Source organism: Xyrauchen texanus, chromosome 16 (genome assembly GCF_025860055.1).
Source record: "Xyrauchen texanus isolate HMW12.3.18 chromosome 16, RBS_HiC_50CHRs, whole genome shotgun sequence".
NCBI classification, from domain to species: Eukaryota; Metazoa; Chordata; class Actinopteri; order Cypriniformes; family Catostomidae; genus Xyrauchen; species Xyrauchen texanus.
The window spans coordinates 27,792,455-27,805,898 of record NC_068291.1 but is presented as its reverse complement, the minus strand read 5'-3'; the positions used below and the strand labels follow the sequence as shown (position 1 = coordinate 27,805,898).

Genomic DNA, 13,444 nt, shown 5'->3' with positions numbered 1-13,444 from the left:
AGTTTTTCTACCAGCCAGTCAAACATGTTATGGGTAGATTAGTGGTAATGCATTTATCACGAAACGGGACATAATTTATTTTTTATGTATTCATTCAATGTTTAAATAGTGTTATTTACACAAATTTTACCTTATTTATTTATTTGGTTATCTGGATTTTTGTGTTTCTTTTCACGACTTGATTATTGCTATGATCATACATTGTAAATAATTCAGTCATTAAGCCCATTAGAAGTCTTAACTCATTTTTGACCAAATAGTTTTGTCCTCCATTGAGGGGTATGTATGGAGGAAAAACTATGGAGGACGAAACCTGCAAAAATAATAAATAAATACATACACAAATAAATAAATAAATCTGCATAGTCATACATAAATAAATAATTAAATGTGTGAGGAGATATAAAATATATAAATAAATAAATGGTAGGGGAAATGCAAATTTTTTAAGTAAATTCCAAATTAAAAGTAGATTTTTATTCCACATTTCTAAATTTCTTTAATCAGTCATTAATGTTGTTTATTTTTCCTTCATGCTACATGTTAATGAGAGGATGTCATCAGCTGTTCATGCATCGCAGTTCAACTATGGATACCAGGTGCATCAGTTCTTGGCTGGAGTTTGCAGTTTCACCATGGTGAAGAGAAGGTAGACAGCAGAGTTGCTCTGGGAATGCAGTCAATAGTTTGGAGAGTCATAAAAGTGAGATCTTTGCTAAACTTTATTTGTTGATCGATTGTTAAAATTGGGTATTGTCTTTTTTAATGTCATAGTCAAGTGAAGCACTTTAAAAATAATCAGCCAATGGTGGCATAAAGTCCGCCTACTGATGTTTGATTGACATCAGTTGCATGTTGCATGAAGGAAAAATACATATGAAACTACATACATAAATAAATTAATGATTAAAGAAATATAAAATTAAAAATCAACTTTATATTTTACATTTCCTTTTTTAACATTTAACATTTTTACATTTCCCCAAACATTTTATATTGTATTATTTTTAATTAATGGGTGCATTTATTTATTTATTTATTTGTATATCTCCTCGCACATGTAATTATTAATTCATTTATGCACAAATATATGGATTTATTTAATTATTTATAGATATATTTGTCTATTTATTTATTATTTATGCAGATTTCTTCATCCACACAACATCTGCAAAATAATAAATAAATACACAAATACATCAATAAATAAGTAAATAAATCCATATATTTGTGCATAAATAAATAAATGTGTGAGGAGATATACAAATAAATAAATAAATCAATGCTTTCATCAATGCAAAAACAATGCAATATAAACAAAGAAATTGTTGTGCAAGAAAATTGAATCCTACATTTCTATAGTTCTTCTATTGGCTTTTCACTAAGTCAATAATTCACTCTCAAAATAAACATAAACTTCTTCACAATACTCAAAGTATCAAACACTCAATATAAACAGATGTCAAAGATGCATACTCCTCTCTCTCCTCTCTGGCGTTTTGGCTGATTTTGAGGTCTCTCCTCGCTATCACTGTAACCAGAAACAGCTTTTAGAAATCATGTCAACCAGTTTGACAAGCCAACCACTCAGACTCCCTCACTCAGCAAACAGACACACGGCCACGGCCCATCACCTCATAAATTCTGCCTACTGATGTTTGATTGACATCCTCTCATTTGCAGGTTGTACGAAAGAAATATAAATATGGAACAACATACAGAAAAAAAATATGATTAAAGAAGTATAGAAATATTTAAAAATCAACTTTTTAATTGTGCATTTCCGTTAACATTTTTGCATTTATGGGTGCATTTATTTATTTGTTTAAGAATTTGCACATATCCTCGCACATTTCATTATTTCTTTGTGTATATATTTATTAATTATTTTGGCAGGTTTTGTCCTCCATCAAAAAAAAGTCGTTGACACATTTGGATATGATTCTCATTACTGCCAGCAGAGGTCGACAAAGGACAGTTTATCAGTGAGCCTGGTCATGTGATTGAGTGAGGTCATATGACGGTTGCCTGTCTCGCAAATGCCGCTGTGTTGATGAAGGTAAAGGACACGCTTGATAGCTCTACGAGATCTTTAGATTTTGAAACGATGGATGTAATGTGTTTCGTGGAAACAAAGCGAAAACCGAATCCTTCGGTCTGAGTCTACTTAAGGTAAGAACAAAGATTTCACAATGTAACTTTTCAAAAACACATCAAAGACGTCACAACACAGCAGAGACTGCGGAATTAAAGGAATAATTTTTATTTATACTTTGTGTATATAACAAATACTCTAGATTAAAGGTGTTAATGTACAAGTAGCTAGTTTTCTTATCAGTATCATCAGTGCTAGTGTTATAAGTTTCTCTAACTGCTGTTTTACTAAGTGGTGTTTTAGGTCAGAAATTAGTTTCATATATTGGTTAAGGGCAGACTATTGTATTAATGAGTAATGCACATTTAAGGAGGGCAGATGGAGGTTGTGTCTGTATAATATAATAATGAAGTGGCTTCCTTTTTACAGGCTTGTAATTGGTTTTAGATGAGACCTGGCAGTGGCATATAACGGAAGAACACTGCTGTAACATTCTTTCATGCAAAGAACGGAGCAATGTCCTCCTCGCCAGATAATTTAATACCACCAGCCATGGGTCACAACTTAAGCATGGACTACTCTTTTCAGAACATTCGTCTGAAGATCATCAGCCTGGGCTTCATCTTCTACACCCTCATCTTTCTCTTCTTCCACGTCATATCTAAACTGCTATTTCTTACTTACCGGTCGCTGTCTGCCAAAGAAAAGGTGCTTATTTATTTGTTAATATTATATCAGTGGGTTACATTGTTTAGTTGACATTCTGAATAACAGACAGTTATAATATCAGTATGGATTTATAGATGCACTTTTTCTACTAAAATCCAAAGAGGATACAGTCATGCCATAATTTTTGTGTCTATGTAAAGTGTTTTTGTCATTTGGAAACTGATTGTGAAAACCAAGATCAAAGCTGATTTGTGCTCTGATTATGAACATTAATAAAAAATTATATGTGTTTTTTTGGCGTAACTATCTTTATCTTTTTCTTTGAAGGTCTTCTGGGATTTAGCTGCAACACGGGCAGTGTTTGGCATCCAGAGCATGGTGGCGGGACTTCGAGCACTCCTGGAGGACTCTGCTGTCTATTCAGATAAGATTCTTGGGCAGGAAAACTGGTCTTGGTTTAACGTGCTGACTGCTACTGGGTTCTTCCTGTTTGAAAATATGGCCCTACATGCATCCAATGTGGCGTTCCGGTCCTTTGACCTGCCGTTAGCTGTGCACCACTTCTTTGCTCTGTTAGGGTTTGTGGGGGCAGTCATGTGTGACTGGCTGGGTCATTTTCTCCCAATGGTGACCCTGCTGCTCGAGATGAGCACCCCCTTCACCTGCATCTCCTGGATGTTGCTTAAGGTGAGGGGCAAAAGTATAAAAAAAAAAAATATGTTTTGTTTTCCTTGCCAACTTAATCAGTTTGTCACTGATATTGTTACTGAGGAAATGCCTCAAATGGAATGTGTGGGAAAAGCTTCTTGAAGTGTCAAACTAGCAAATAAACAAAAGCCGTCAGTGAGCTGCTTAAACACGCGTTCTACTCTGCAGGCCTGTTTCACTTCTGTTTTCATGTGGCAAAAGTGCATGTTTTTCTTCCTCTATTCCGCAAGTTCCTTATCGATTCAGTTCACTTGACATTGCGGTAAACGCTTTTGGGGAATTCCTTCTCTGACAACCTAGTTGAAGCCCTTGTATAATAACGGCAATTTTATGATTGCAATGGTGTTTGAGCCCTGCTCCTTTAGGCATATTTTGCCTATATAAGCGGGTGCACGAACACCATTTCTTCAGAATTTTCTTCCTTCAAGACCAACATTGTCTCGTCTTGACTACGACAATCATCTCATCTTAAACAGCCCTCTCTTTACCATCGACGGACACCCTACAATGGACTTGACTTTCCTGCAGACGCATCAGGACATTTGTCATTGATTGTCCTGGAGATCGGCTTGCGTGTTAACCCGCCTCACTAATGGCATTTTTCCACTGCACATTACAGTTCAACTCGACTCTGCTCACTTTACTTTTCTGAGCTTGCTTTTCCACTTAACGTGGGTGGGATTATAGGCTGATCGTCGTAGTTGCGCCGCCTCTTCTGCCGTGACATCATCTTAAACGTGACACAAAAATTACTGACCATAAATAATAACATGACTAGCTGTAAGCTGCTAGCTCATTGTGCTGCATAAAGCAGTTGTTGCATGGTGATTTTAAACAAGTGTAACAGTTAAATTGGATTGGTTGTTTTAGAAGCAAGCTTTCCAGTAGCTGGTCAACTAAATAAAGTTAATCTTTCAAGCAGAATATAGAGTTAATGTAAAAAACGTACCATCCTCCATCGTGGACTCCAATAACGCTGTGGCCGAGTCCAGGGCACTCTCCCTCCCGTTCCTCGGGAACAAATGTGATCTCACATTTATTATCGGCTCGGCTCGCTTGAAACCTCGACTGAGGTGGTACTAAAAAGTACCAGGTACTATCCACAGTGGAAAACCTCCAAAAAGTGAGCAGAGACGAGTCACTCTGTACCATGCAGTGGAAAAGCCCCATAAGTGTTGACTGCGGTTCAAAACCAGCCGTCAACTTAAAGGGGTCATGACATGAGAAACCAAATTTGCCTTGATCTTTTGGTATATAAGAGGTCTTTGTATCATTAAAACGTCCTGCAAGTTTAATATTTTAAGACGTCCTCCCCATTCTAAACGAATCATTTATTTAATCAAGCTCAAAATACAGCTCGTTCTGGATTCATGGTTAGAAGTGACGTGACGGTTAGAAGTGACGTACCAGCGTTTGCATATGACCGCCTCCAGCACAAGATAACTACGCTTTAAGCGCAAGACAACTACGCTCATTTTGTATCGCCGTGCGCCTCACAAGTGTTCAGTCGATGGACAGCGAGCTCTGACAGAGACTACTTGTGCACAGGAAAATTACGATGCCACACAGATGTGCTGTTCCTGGCTGTGGTCAAACAAAACCTCTGAATAAGCTGCCAAAAGATCCAGACGTCAGGGAAAAATGGATGCAGTTTATTTTTTGCGGACGTCCCAGTCACGGCAGTGTTAACTTAAGCGTTTGTTCTGTACATTTTAAGGATGACTGTTTTGAGAACAAATCTCAATATGATGCTGGCTTTGCCAGAAAACTGTTGCTCAAAGATAAGTCCGTGCCGACTATTCTGGGAACAACGACGACGCAAACTGTAAGTAATCTATTTTAAACTTTAAACTACTTTTTAAAGCGCAATTTCATTCATTATGAATAATCACAGTGTTTTTACTTAGTTTACTTGCATATTGTTCTGGCTGGGGTGTCAATAATTGATACATAGGCACTGACGTTAGCCAATCATAACAGTGGGCGTTAACACTGAAGTCTTAAATGGAAAACGCCCCCAAAACAGACTGTTTGAATCAGAGGATGAGAAACAGGGTGGGAAAAGGTCATAAATCACTAGATTTTAAAAGTTTTTCTTAAAAAAAAATATATTAATACTATAATTGCACCTAAGGGAACATAATAATACAATAAAAAAACCCATGTCATGACCCCTTTAAGCTGAGTTGCTGAGTCATGGATGTGACACGAAATTTCGTGGTTGGCTCAAGATGATGCTATGGGTCACAAAAAGTCACCGGTGACTCAGTCTGAATTACTCTGCTCTATTTCTGATCAGCGCTCGGTGGAGAAACCCGCCCCTGCTCCACCAAATACAGCCGAGTCATCAAATAGTTTCTGTGTTGTGTTCAAAGAGAGAATGTTCTCACAAGAAAAGCTGCGACACTGCTCATCCTCGCTGGGTATGCCGGGATGATAGACAAATGTGTTTTGTTCACATAATAATTTTATCACACAATAGAGAAAGTGCTGGTTGCATATGCATGTGCTGCTCGTGCTCGACACGCTTTCACATTTACATGCTATTCACTTCCCCTCCTCCCTGGAGTTTGCTGGGATATTGCATGTGTGTTGTTGCTGTGTGATGATTTTCTCACACAATAGACAAAGCGCTGGTTGTGTTTGCTTTCACTGCACATGCTTGACACAAACATACACACACACACGTACATGTACATGCTGTTCACTTCCAATCCTCACCAGAGTTCGCTGGGAGATTGCATGTGTGTTAATTCTGTGTGATGATTCTTCTCACACAAAGTGATTGTTGCATCTGCTCGTGCTGCACTGGCTCAAGATGCACGCACATTCACACACCGTTCACTTCCCCACTTGACCAGAGTTCGTTGGGAGATTACATATGTTGTTTTTGTGTGATGATTTTCACATAAACAATCTTCTCACTCATTACAGAAAGTGCTTGTTTCACACGCACATTTACACGCTGTTCACTTCCCCTCCTCACTTGTTTGCCAGGAGGCTTCACACAGGCTAGGGCTGCAACTAACGATTATTTTAATAATCGACTATTAGAACGATTATTCGGGCCATCATTTAGCTCTTAACTGACTATTCAGCTTGTGCCTGACTTAAAAGTTTGTATTAAACATGCTTACTAACAATAAAGAGGACGAAATCATCTTTTAAAAATACCTCTAAATGTCATTCACTGAATTAAAGGGGGAAATCTACTTGGATTTTTATTGTTTAATTAAAAATTTCACTGCAAAAAATCATATTTAAGTGTTTATTAAGTGTTTTTGTCTTGTTTTCCATTTAACACTATCTAAAAATCCTTAAAACAAGATACATTTACAAATAAGATATTTGGACTTGCTTCAAATACGATATTTTCTTTATATATTAAAATTAATTAAATATTAGATTCAAAATTCTCTGATAACAATTTTTCTTCTGCAGTATAGCTGCTAAAGTAAATGTACATAAGAAGTTTTAGATATTTATATTGGAAAACAAACCAAAAAGACAAATAATAAAAAAAATTTTTTTGCATTGTATAATGGGCCAAGACAACACCCATCCCCTTTTATTCACTTGATTTCGATCCATCTTTAACTCACAAAAAACCAACTCTTTCTTCTTTATAGAGCTGCGTATCACCGATTTTCTTCACCATAAGATACACACCATGACACTCGTATTATAATTCACTATGTTGCGAGCAATCGCTATAAACACAATCTAGCTGCAGCAATCATGCGCCAGTGATGAGTGTATAAGCCGGAAGAAGTTTGAAACTCTCTCATGCTGTTTTTCACACAACTCATAAGCTTCGAAGTTTGTGCTTATTTATACAGTCCGCTTCCTTATTATTTCAATTTTATAAAGGATGCATTTAGTACAGTATATAACAGTGCAGTGTTTCATTTTAAGCCGCTCTGACAGGCAAGCTCAAGGTTACGGCTCCGCTTTATTTCACGACGACACTGCTTTTGGATATACTTATTTTGTATTGTAATACTCTGCGATTTACATCACCTTAATCTGTTTGGGAAGTTTGGAGTGCCATCTGGACTGTGATCTGTTCTTTCTTCCTCTCCTCATTCAAGTGCGATCTGCAGTGCTGCTCTCCAATATCATCATTAGCATTTCAAAAGATCTCTGTAAAGGATTCAATGAGAAGGAGGAGGCGAGAACCGGCTTGACAATATAAATAATAGTTTTAATGATAAACTTAAAAGACAAACACACACATGACGGACATGTCCGTAAACTATCTCTCTCGTCGCACCACCGTCTGTCATTGGCCTTTATCCCTCTCGGAGGCTTAATTTGCCTGATAAGGGACCGGGTGTGTATAATCGCGGCTGCCACGATTATGTAATCGTGAAAATGTATGATTACAGAGTTCAATTTAAGTCTGCTACTGTTGCATCAATGGTTTATATTTACAATGTGTTTTTTGCAGCAGTTGAGTATTCTAACCAATCACTAACATGTCTGTTGAGCAATGAAACGGCAATGGCCAATCAGAGCCGTTTAGATTAGTCCTCTGTCCTATCAGTAAAGACAACTGATCCTAATGCGCAAGCTTTAACCCCTCTGAATGCCCAGATGCTTGCTTTATGTTCTAGCTCTTTTCGTGTGGCACACGAAAAATTCATAATGAAGAAACATCATCTGACACTTGAAAATAAGCTGTTAATTATATAATCACATAAATATGTAGGTGTACAGGTGTCATTTTTTTATCAAATCTAGACAGGCCCCATTTCCAGCAGCCATCCTTCCAAACACCTTATCTTTGAGTAATCATGCTAAATTGCTAATTTGGTATAAGAAAATCACATGCCATTATATCAAACACAATTGAAAGTTATTTGTTTCATTAAATGAAGCTTAACCCTGTTTTTATGTTTGTTTTTGAATTGCTACAGTATGCAATAGACTGGCATGTCTTAAGGTCAATATTAGGTCAAAAGGGGCAAAAAAGTTTTCTCTAGAATCTTGTCATTCAATAATTTTTTTGAGGAATGAAGATTATACAATGTTTGAAATTGCCCAAAAACTGAAGATTTGATGTCGTCCTCTTTGACTGTCTTCAAAGACAAAGGACAACTGGCTCTAACAAGGACTGAAAGAGATGTTGAAGGCTAGATGTACAACTAAACAAGAGGATAAGTACATCAGAGTCTCTAGTTTGAGAAATAGACTCCTCCCATGTCCTCAGCTGACAGCTTAATTGAATTCTACCTGCTCAACACCAGTTTCATGTACAACAGTAAAGAGAAAACTCAGGGGTGCAGGCCTTATGAGAAGTATTGCAAAGAAAAAGCCATTTCTGAAACGGAAAAACAAAAAGAAATGTTTAGAGTGGGCAAAGAAACACAGACATTGAACAACAGATCATTGGAAAAGAGTGTTATGGATCTTAACCCCATATAACTTTTGTGGGATCAGCTAGATTGTAAGGTGCGTGAGAAATGCCCGACCAGACAGCCACATCGATGGCAGGTTCTGAAAACAATTTTCAAATTGAAATAGTAATTTTTCATGTTATTAATATCCTGACTATACATTGTGATCAGTTGAATGCCACTTTGGTGAATAAAAGTACCAATTTCTTTCCATAAGAGCAAAATCTATACATTATTCCAAATTTTGGGGGGGCCAGTGTATATCAGTGTAGATTCAGATTGTAATTCAAATATTCCCTCTGTGTAGTTAACTGAGAACTACAGTTAAATGAATTATACCCTGTTTTGAACTTGATTTTAATTTAACTCGGGCTCCTTATTTTGTTTCTTTTTTCCCCTCTCTAAGGCGGGCTGGTCAAAGACTCTGTTTTGGAAAGCTAACCAGTGGATTATGATCCATATGTTTCACTGCCGGATGGTTCTTACCTACTATATGTGGTTGGTGAGTTGGAATCATTGGGAGGAGATGAATACCCACATTCCATTGGCTCAGAGACTACTATTCTTTACAGGTCTCTTCCTGCTTACCTTCTTTCTCAACCCTATTTGGACACACAAGAAAACCATGCAGCTTCTCAATCCTGTGGACTGGAACTTTGGTAACAAACTTGCACCAGAAAATGGACCAATCGAAGATCAGGCACAATGCAAGCCCCATGCCAGCTAATCAATTGAAAGGGCTAGATCTAATGGGAAATGCAGTCTAGAGAGGAGATGTGGATGGGGTCACTGTTATGAACTATTTAGTGCAGTTGAGTTGGTTTTAGTGAGCATTGCTTAAAGGTTGAAACATTTTAGGTTTAGCGCTTTAACTACTGCAATTGTATTTTTTTGTGACCGCACAGATATGTAAAGGCGCATTTATTTCAGTTTGGTTTTTGTATTTCAAGTAGCTATAGCGCTTTGTATCGACATAGCCCTATCAAAAATGATCAAATATCGATATATTGTGATTCTATTTCTCACGATATTGTATTGATACTTTATGTCCATGTATCGATATTTGTATTCAACAAGTAATGCATTCACATAATTTCCAGTACTTCAATAGAGAATAGCAGGTCGTCTATATAAGTGCAAACCCATAGAGCCGTTCATCCGTGCAGTCAGAGATGTGTGTGTATGGAGCACAGAGCCACTCTGAAACCTCATGTGTAAAACAATGATACCGTTTACATGTGTTTAAAAAAGCACTATATACAAACAGCCATGCACATGCACGATGAGACAATTTATTTATTTTATTAATCATAGCCTTCGTGGTTTGAAAATCGTACTGGATCATGTCTTGATTTTATTTTGGTTAATCATTCAGCCTTAGTTATTAAATTCTCGTTGCTACATTTGCCAATGGCTACGTTTACACGCACCCTCATAATGTGATTATAATGCGATTAAGGCAATATTGCAATTAAACTGTAGCTCATGTTAACAGTGTATTGCAATTATGATATTGCTATTATGCTCCTATGAAATTACTCTGTGAACCGATTCGTTTTAGTGAATCAAAACAGACTATTTTAATAAATAGTTCAAAAAGATTCACAAACTGACTGAATAATATTCCTTATGCCAAGCTGTATTTAAAGAGAAATATTTGCGACAAGTTGTTTTATGTAATAAATATTAATTTATAAAAAAGCATTAAAACATCACCTGTCTCAGTAAATAATCAGAGTAATGTCAAGTATTATGTAAACAGGATTGAAGTGGTTGGCTCAAATCATGTAAACATCTTAATCTAATTATTCCTTATACTCTAATTATTGCAATAATGAGATTATTGTGTACATTTAAACGTAGCCAATGTGAAAGGTCCTGTAAATACCATAAGTTCCGTTATAATTAAATTTCCTGTTTATCTTGCGTTGGGCATCCTGAAAAGCTTTTTATGTTTGTTTGAGTTTTGAGTAGCTTGAGTCTCTTCTCTTTTAAACATTAACAGTGTGTGCTGCACAATGTTTGTCAGGCTTTGAGATCCTTGTCTGTGTTTTCAGTTCACTGCAAGTTTGGATCTAATCTTAGTTGGCTCATAATTGTTACTCCCAGTCCTTCAGTGTCGCGTGATAAAGCCCTGACTGCATCATGACTGAACATGATCTCTCTACTTTACTAAAACATCAGTTTGAAACCATCAGACCTTGATTTTGGTTTCCTTTGACTAAAGGTTTTTCTTTTACAAGTACTGTGTACAGTTGTTTAATAGCTGAAGGCTCTGTGTGGTGAGGCATTGACTTTCTCTGAACTGTGTGGATGCTTGACTGGACTCTTTGTCTTCTGCATAAACAGGATTTCATCTGACTGGAAGTGATTTATCTATGTAAAATGGAATGTGTGTGTGCCAGGGAGGGAGAAAGGATGACAAAGAAGCTTTTTTACATTGTTTTGATTCATTTTGAGTAGTACTAATATCTAGAGATTTTGATTTCTTTGGTTTATGTTTATGAGCAAAAGCAACATCAAATATTAATGACATATAACATATATAAATATACAGTCGATGCAATACATGGCATGGTGCCATACTATTGTACATGTATAAATACATAAACACAAGCATATATACAGTACTGAACATACAACAACTAGGTATGAAGGAATGATGAAAACTACACATGCAGCATCTTTATGCTTTATCTTTGCAATAGCCTTAGTTAATGTGAGGATGAGGAGGTGGTATTGCCTGAAAGCAACAGGTGGAATAAAGCCACTGGCTGAAAGGGCTCTAACACAAACAAGGGAATGGAGAATTGTTCATCATTGCCTCAGTTTTGTGATCATCCTATTGCCTGTCCCTGCTAGGTTAAATCTGGTAATGGATTTTGCCATCTTAATCATTTTGATCAGATGCTTGAATTCGTCTTGGCTACTGAATTAGTAGCATATCTCAAAAATCAACAACAATCTGGGCACTTGTTGAAAGACCTGAGCTTCCAAATGTGAAGCCTGCTCTGGTCTCTCTGCTACAGTGTAACTATGTATCCAGCCGAAGGTATTAATACGAATTTTATTGACAAAACATAATTATGAAGGAATTTATTTATAACAGAACTGCTTTTTAAAAGTTTGTAATCACTTGAATATATTATTGATTGCAGTGCTAGTGTTAAATCCACTGATATCAGCTGCTGCTAAAATACATCGACTTTGGTTTCAGTTGTGTGTTTTCACTCTTGCAGCACAATTTCTGGCTTAAATGGACCTTTCAAGTTTTTGTTAGCCTGTCTTGTCACAGAGTGAGTCAAAAAAGCTGACTTGTATAAATTCAATGTTTGTGTCAGAAACAGTCAACAGGGCCATCGGGGTCTGTGAGCTATTTAAGTATGACTACACTCTGAATGAGAACAAAATATGACATGAATATGTCTCTCTTTTAAGTTAGCAAGTATTTATTAAGTTAAAGTCAGTGATTTTTTTTTTTTTTTTTTTGTATGAATTCCTGTTACAATTCATATTTGATTTGAACCTCTGGGCTTTAATACCGTTAAGCCATAACAAAAAAAACTGTCCTTGTGTTTTCACAATGTATTGTCTGGCAATCTGTTGAACTGTATATTTAAATAGTAACCAACAGCAGTGATTATTTAATACACAATTCAATTTAAGTTATTACACTTGCAAGAAAATGCTTTTGTTTGAATAGATTTTGACATGAAATTCAATATTCAAAGCTCTTAAACTATTGTGATGTTATTCGGTATTTTGGGGCGTAACTGGAAGAGAAGTAATAAAAGAGTTTTACCCAAAGAATATATTTGTCTTTGTTTTCTCACTAGAAACAAATGTTTACTCAAGGCTAACTTTAGATCAGCCTAATTGAAGAACTTTCCACAAAGTGACAGCAATATAATATCTGAGATGTTCACAGTATTTTCGATAACAGTCAATACTGAGACAAAAAAATAATACACTGGCTTACATATAAGGAAAGAGAGAATGAGATTTCCTCAACAAATATACATCATCAAAGGGCAAATATAAAATACAGTAGGATGCAAAATTATGGGCTTTACAGTACAAAGTATTTCTCAAAATGTTGTAATGTGCCATTGTTCTTATAACAATATATTTTAAAGATTATTTAAAAAGGTTCATTTCTAATAAAAATAAGTGACATTTTGGATGTTAGTTAGCACATTTTTGTTTGTGGATATAATATTTGCCCTGCAGAATATAAATGTTTGCCACATTTGTATAGGTACATTACACATCTTTCATTGATAAATTGTGGTTTATTTTCTGTGGAACAAATAAATAGGAGCTAATGTTGAACCAAAATTGTGAGGACACATTTACAAAATACATGAACTATTTTTTTCTCAGCCGTGCTATGCCAATATAACGTATTGATTAGTTAATGAATGGCAAACACCCAGGGCAGCACAGTTAGTAAGATAGTTGTTGCATGCAGTGGGCCTTATTCATGAAACATGAACAGAACAAATGTATGTGTAAATGCATTATTACGTAAATTGTCCAATTGAACTGAATGGGACAATTTACATAAAAAATG

General features: G+C 36.1%; 1 protein-coding gene across 1 annotated transcript; it reads left to right on the top strand.

Moving 5' to 3' along the window:
- Positions 1–2,032: 2,032 nt before the first annotated feature.
- On the top strand, positions 2,033–12,673 carry LOC127656527 (protein CLN8-like). The gene is made up of 4 exons (XM_052144899.1): positions 2,033–2,172; positions 2,525–2,803; positions 3,092–3,451; positions 9,278–12,673. Exons 2-4 carry the CDS (start codon positions 2,612–2,614, stop codon positions 9,596–9,598), a joined length of 873 nt encoding a protein of 290 aa, XP_052000859.1. The 5' UTR covers positions 2,033–2,172; positions 2,525–2,611; the 3' UTR covers positions 9,599–12,673.
- The last annotated feature ends 771 nt before the right edge of the window (positions 12,674–13,444 follow it).

What these genes read in the sequence shown, in the direction of transcription:
- LOC127656527 (XM_052144899.1), top strand. Translation starts at nt 2,612, where the DNA reads ATGTCCTCCTCGCCAGATAATTTAATACCACCAGCCATGGGTCACAAC. An exon ending in CGCTGTCTGCCAAAGAAAAG is followed by an intron (nt 2,804 to 3,091) that starts GTGCTTATTTAT and finishes TTTTCTTTGAAG; the next exon opens with GTCTTCTGGGATTTAGCTGC. An exon ending in TCTCCTGGATGTTGCTTAAG is followed by an intron (nt 3,452 to 9,277) that starts GTGAGGGGCAAA and finishes CCCCTCTCTAAG; the next exon opens with GCGGGCTGGTCAAAGACTCT.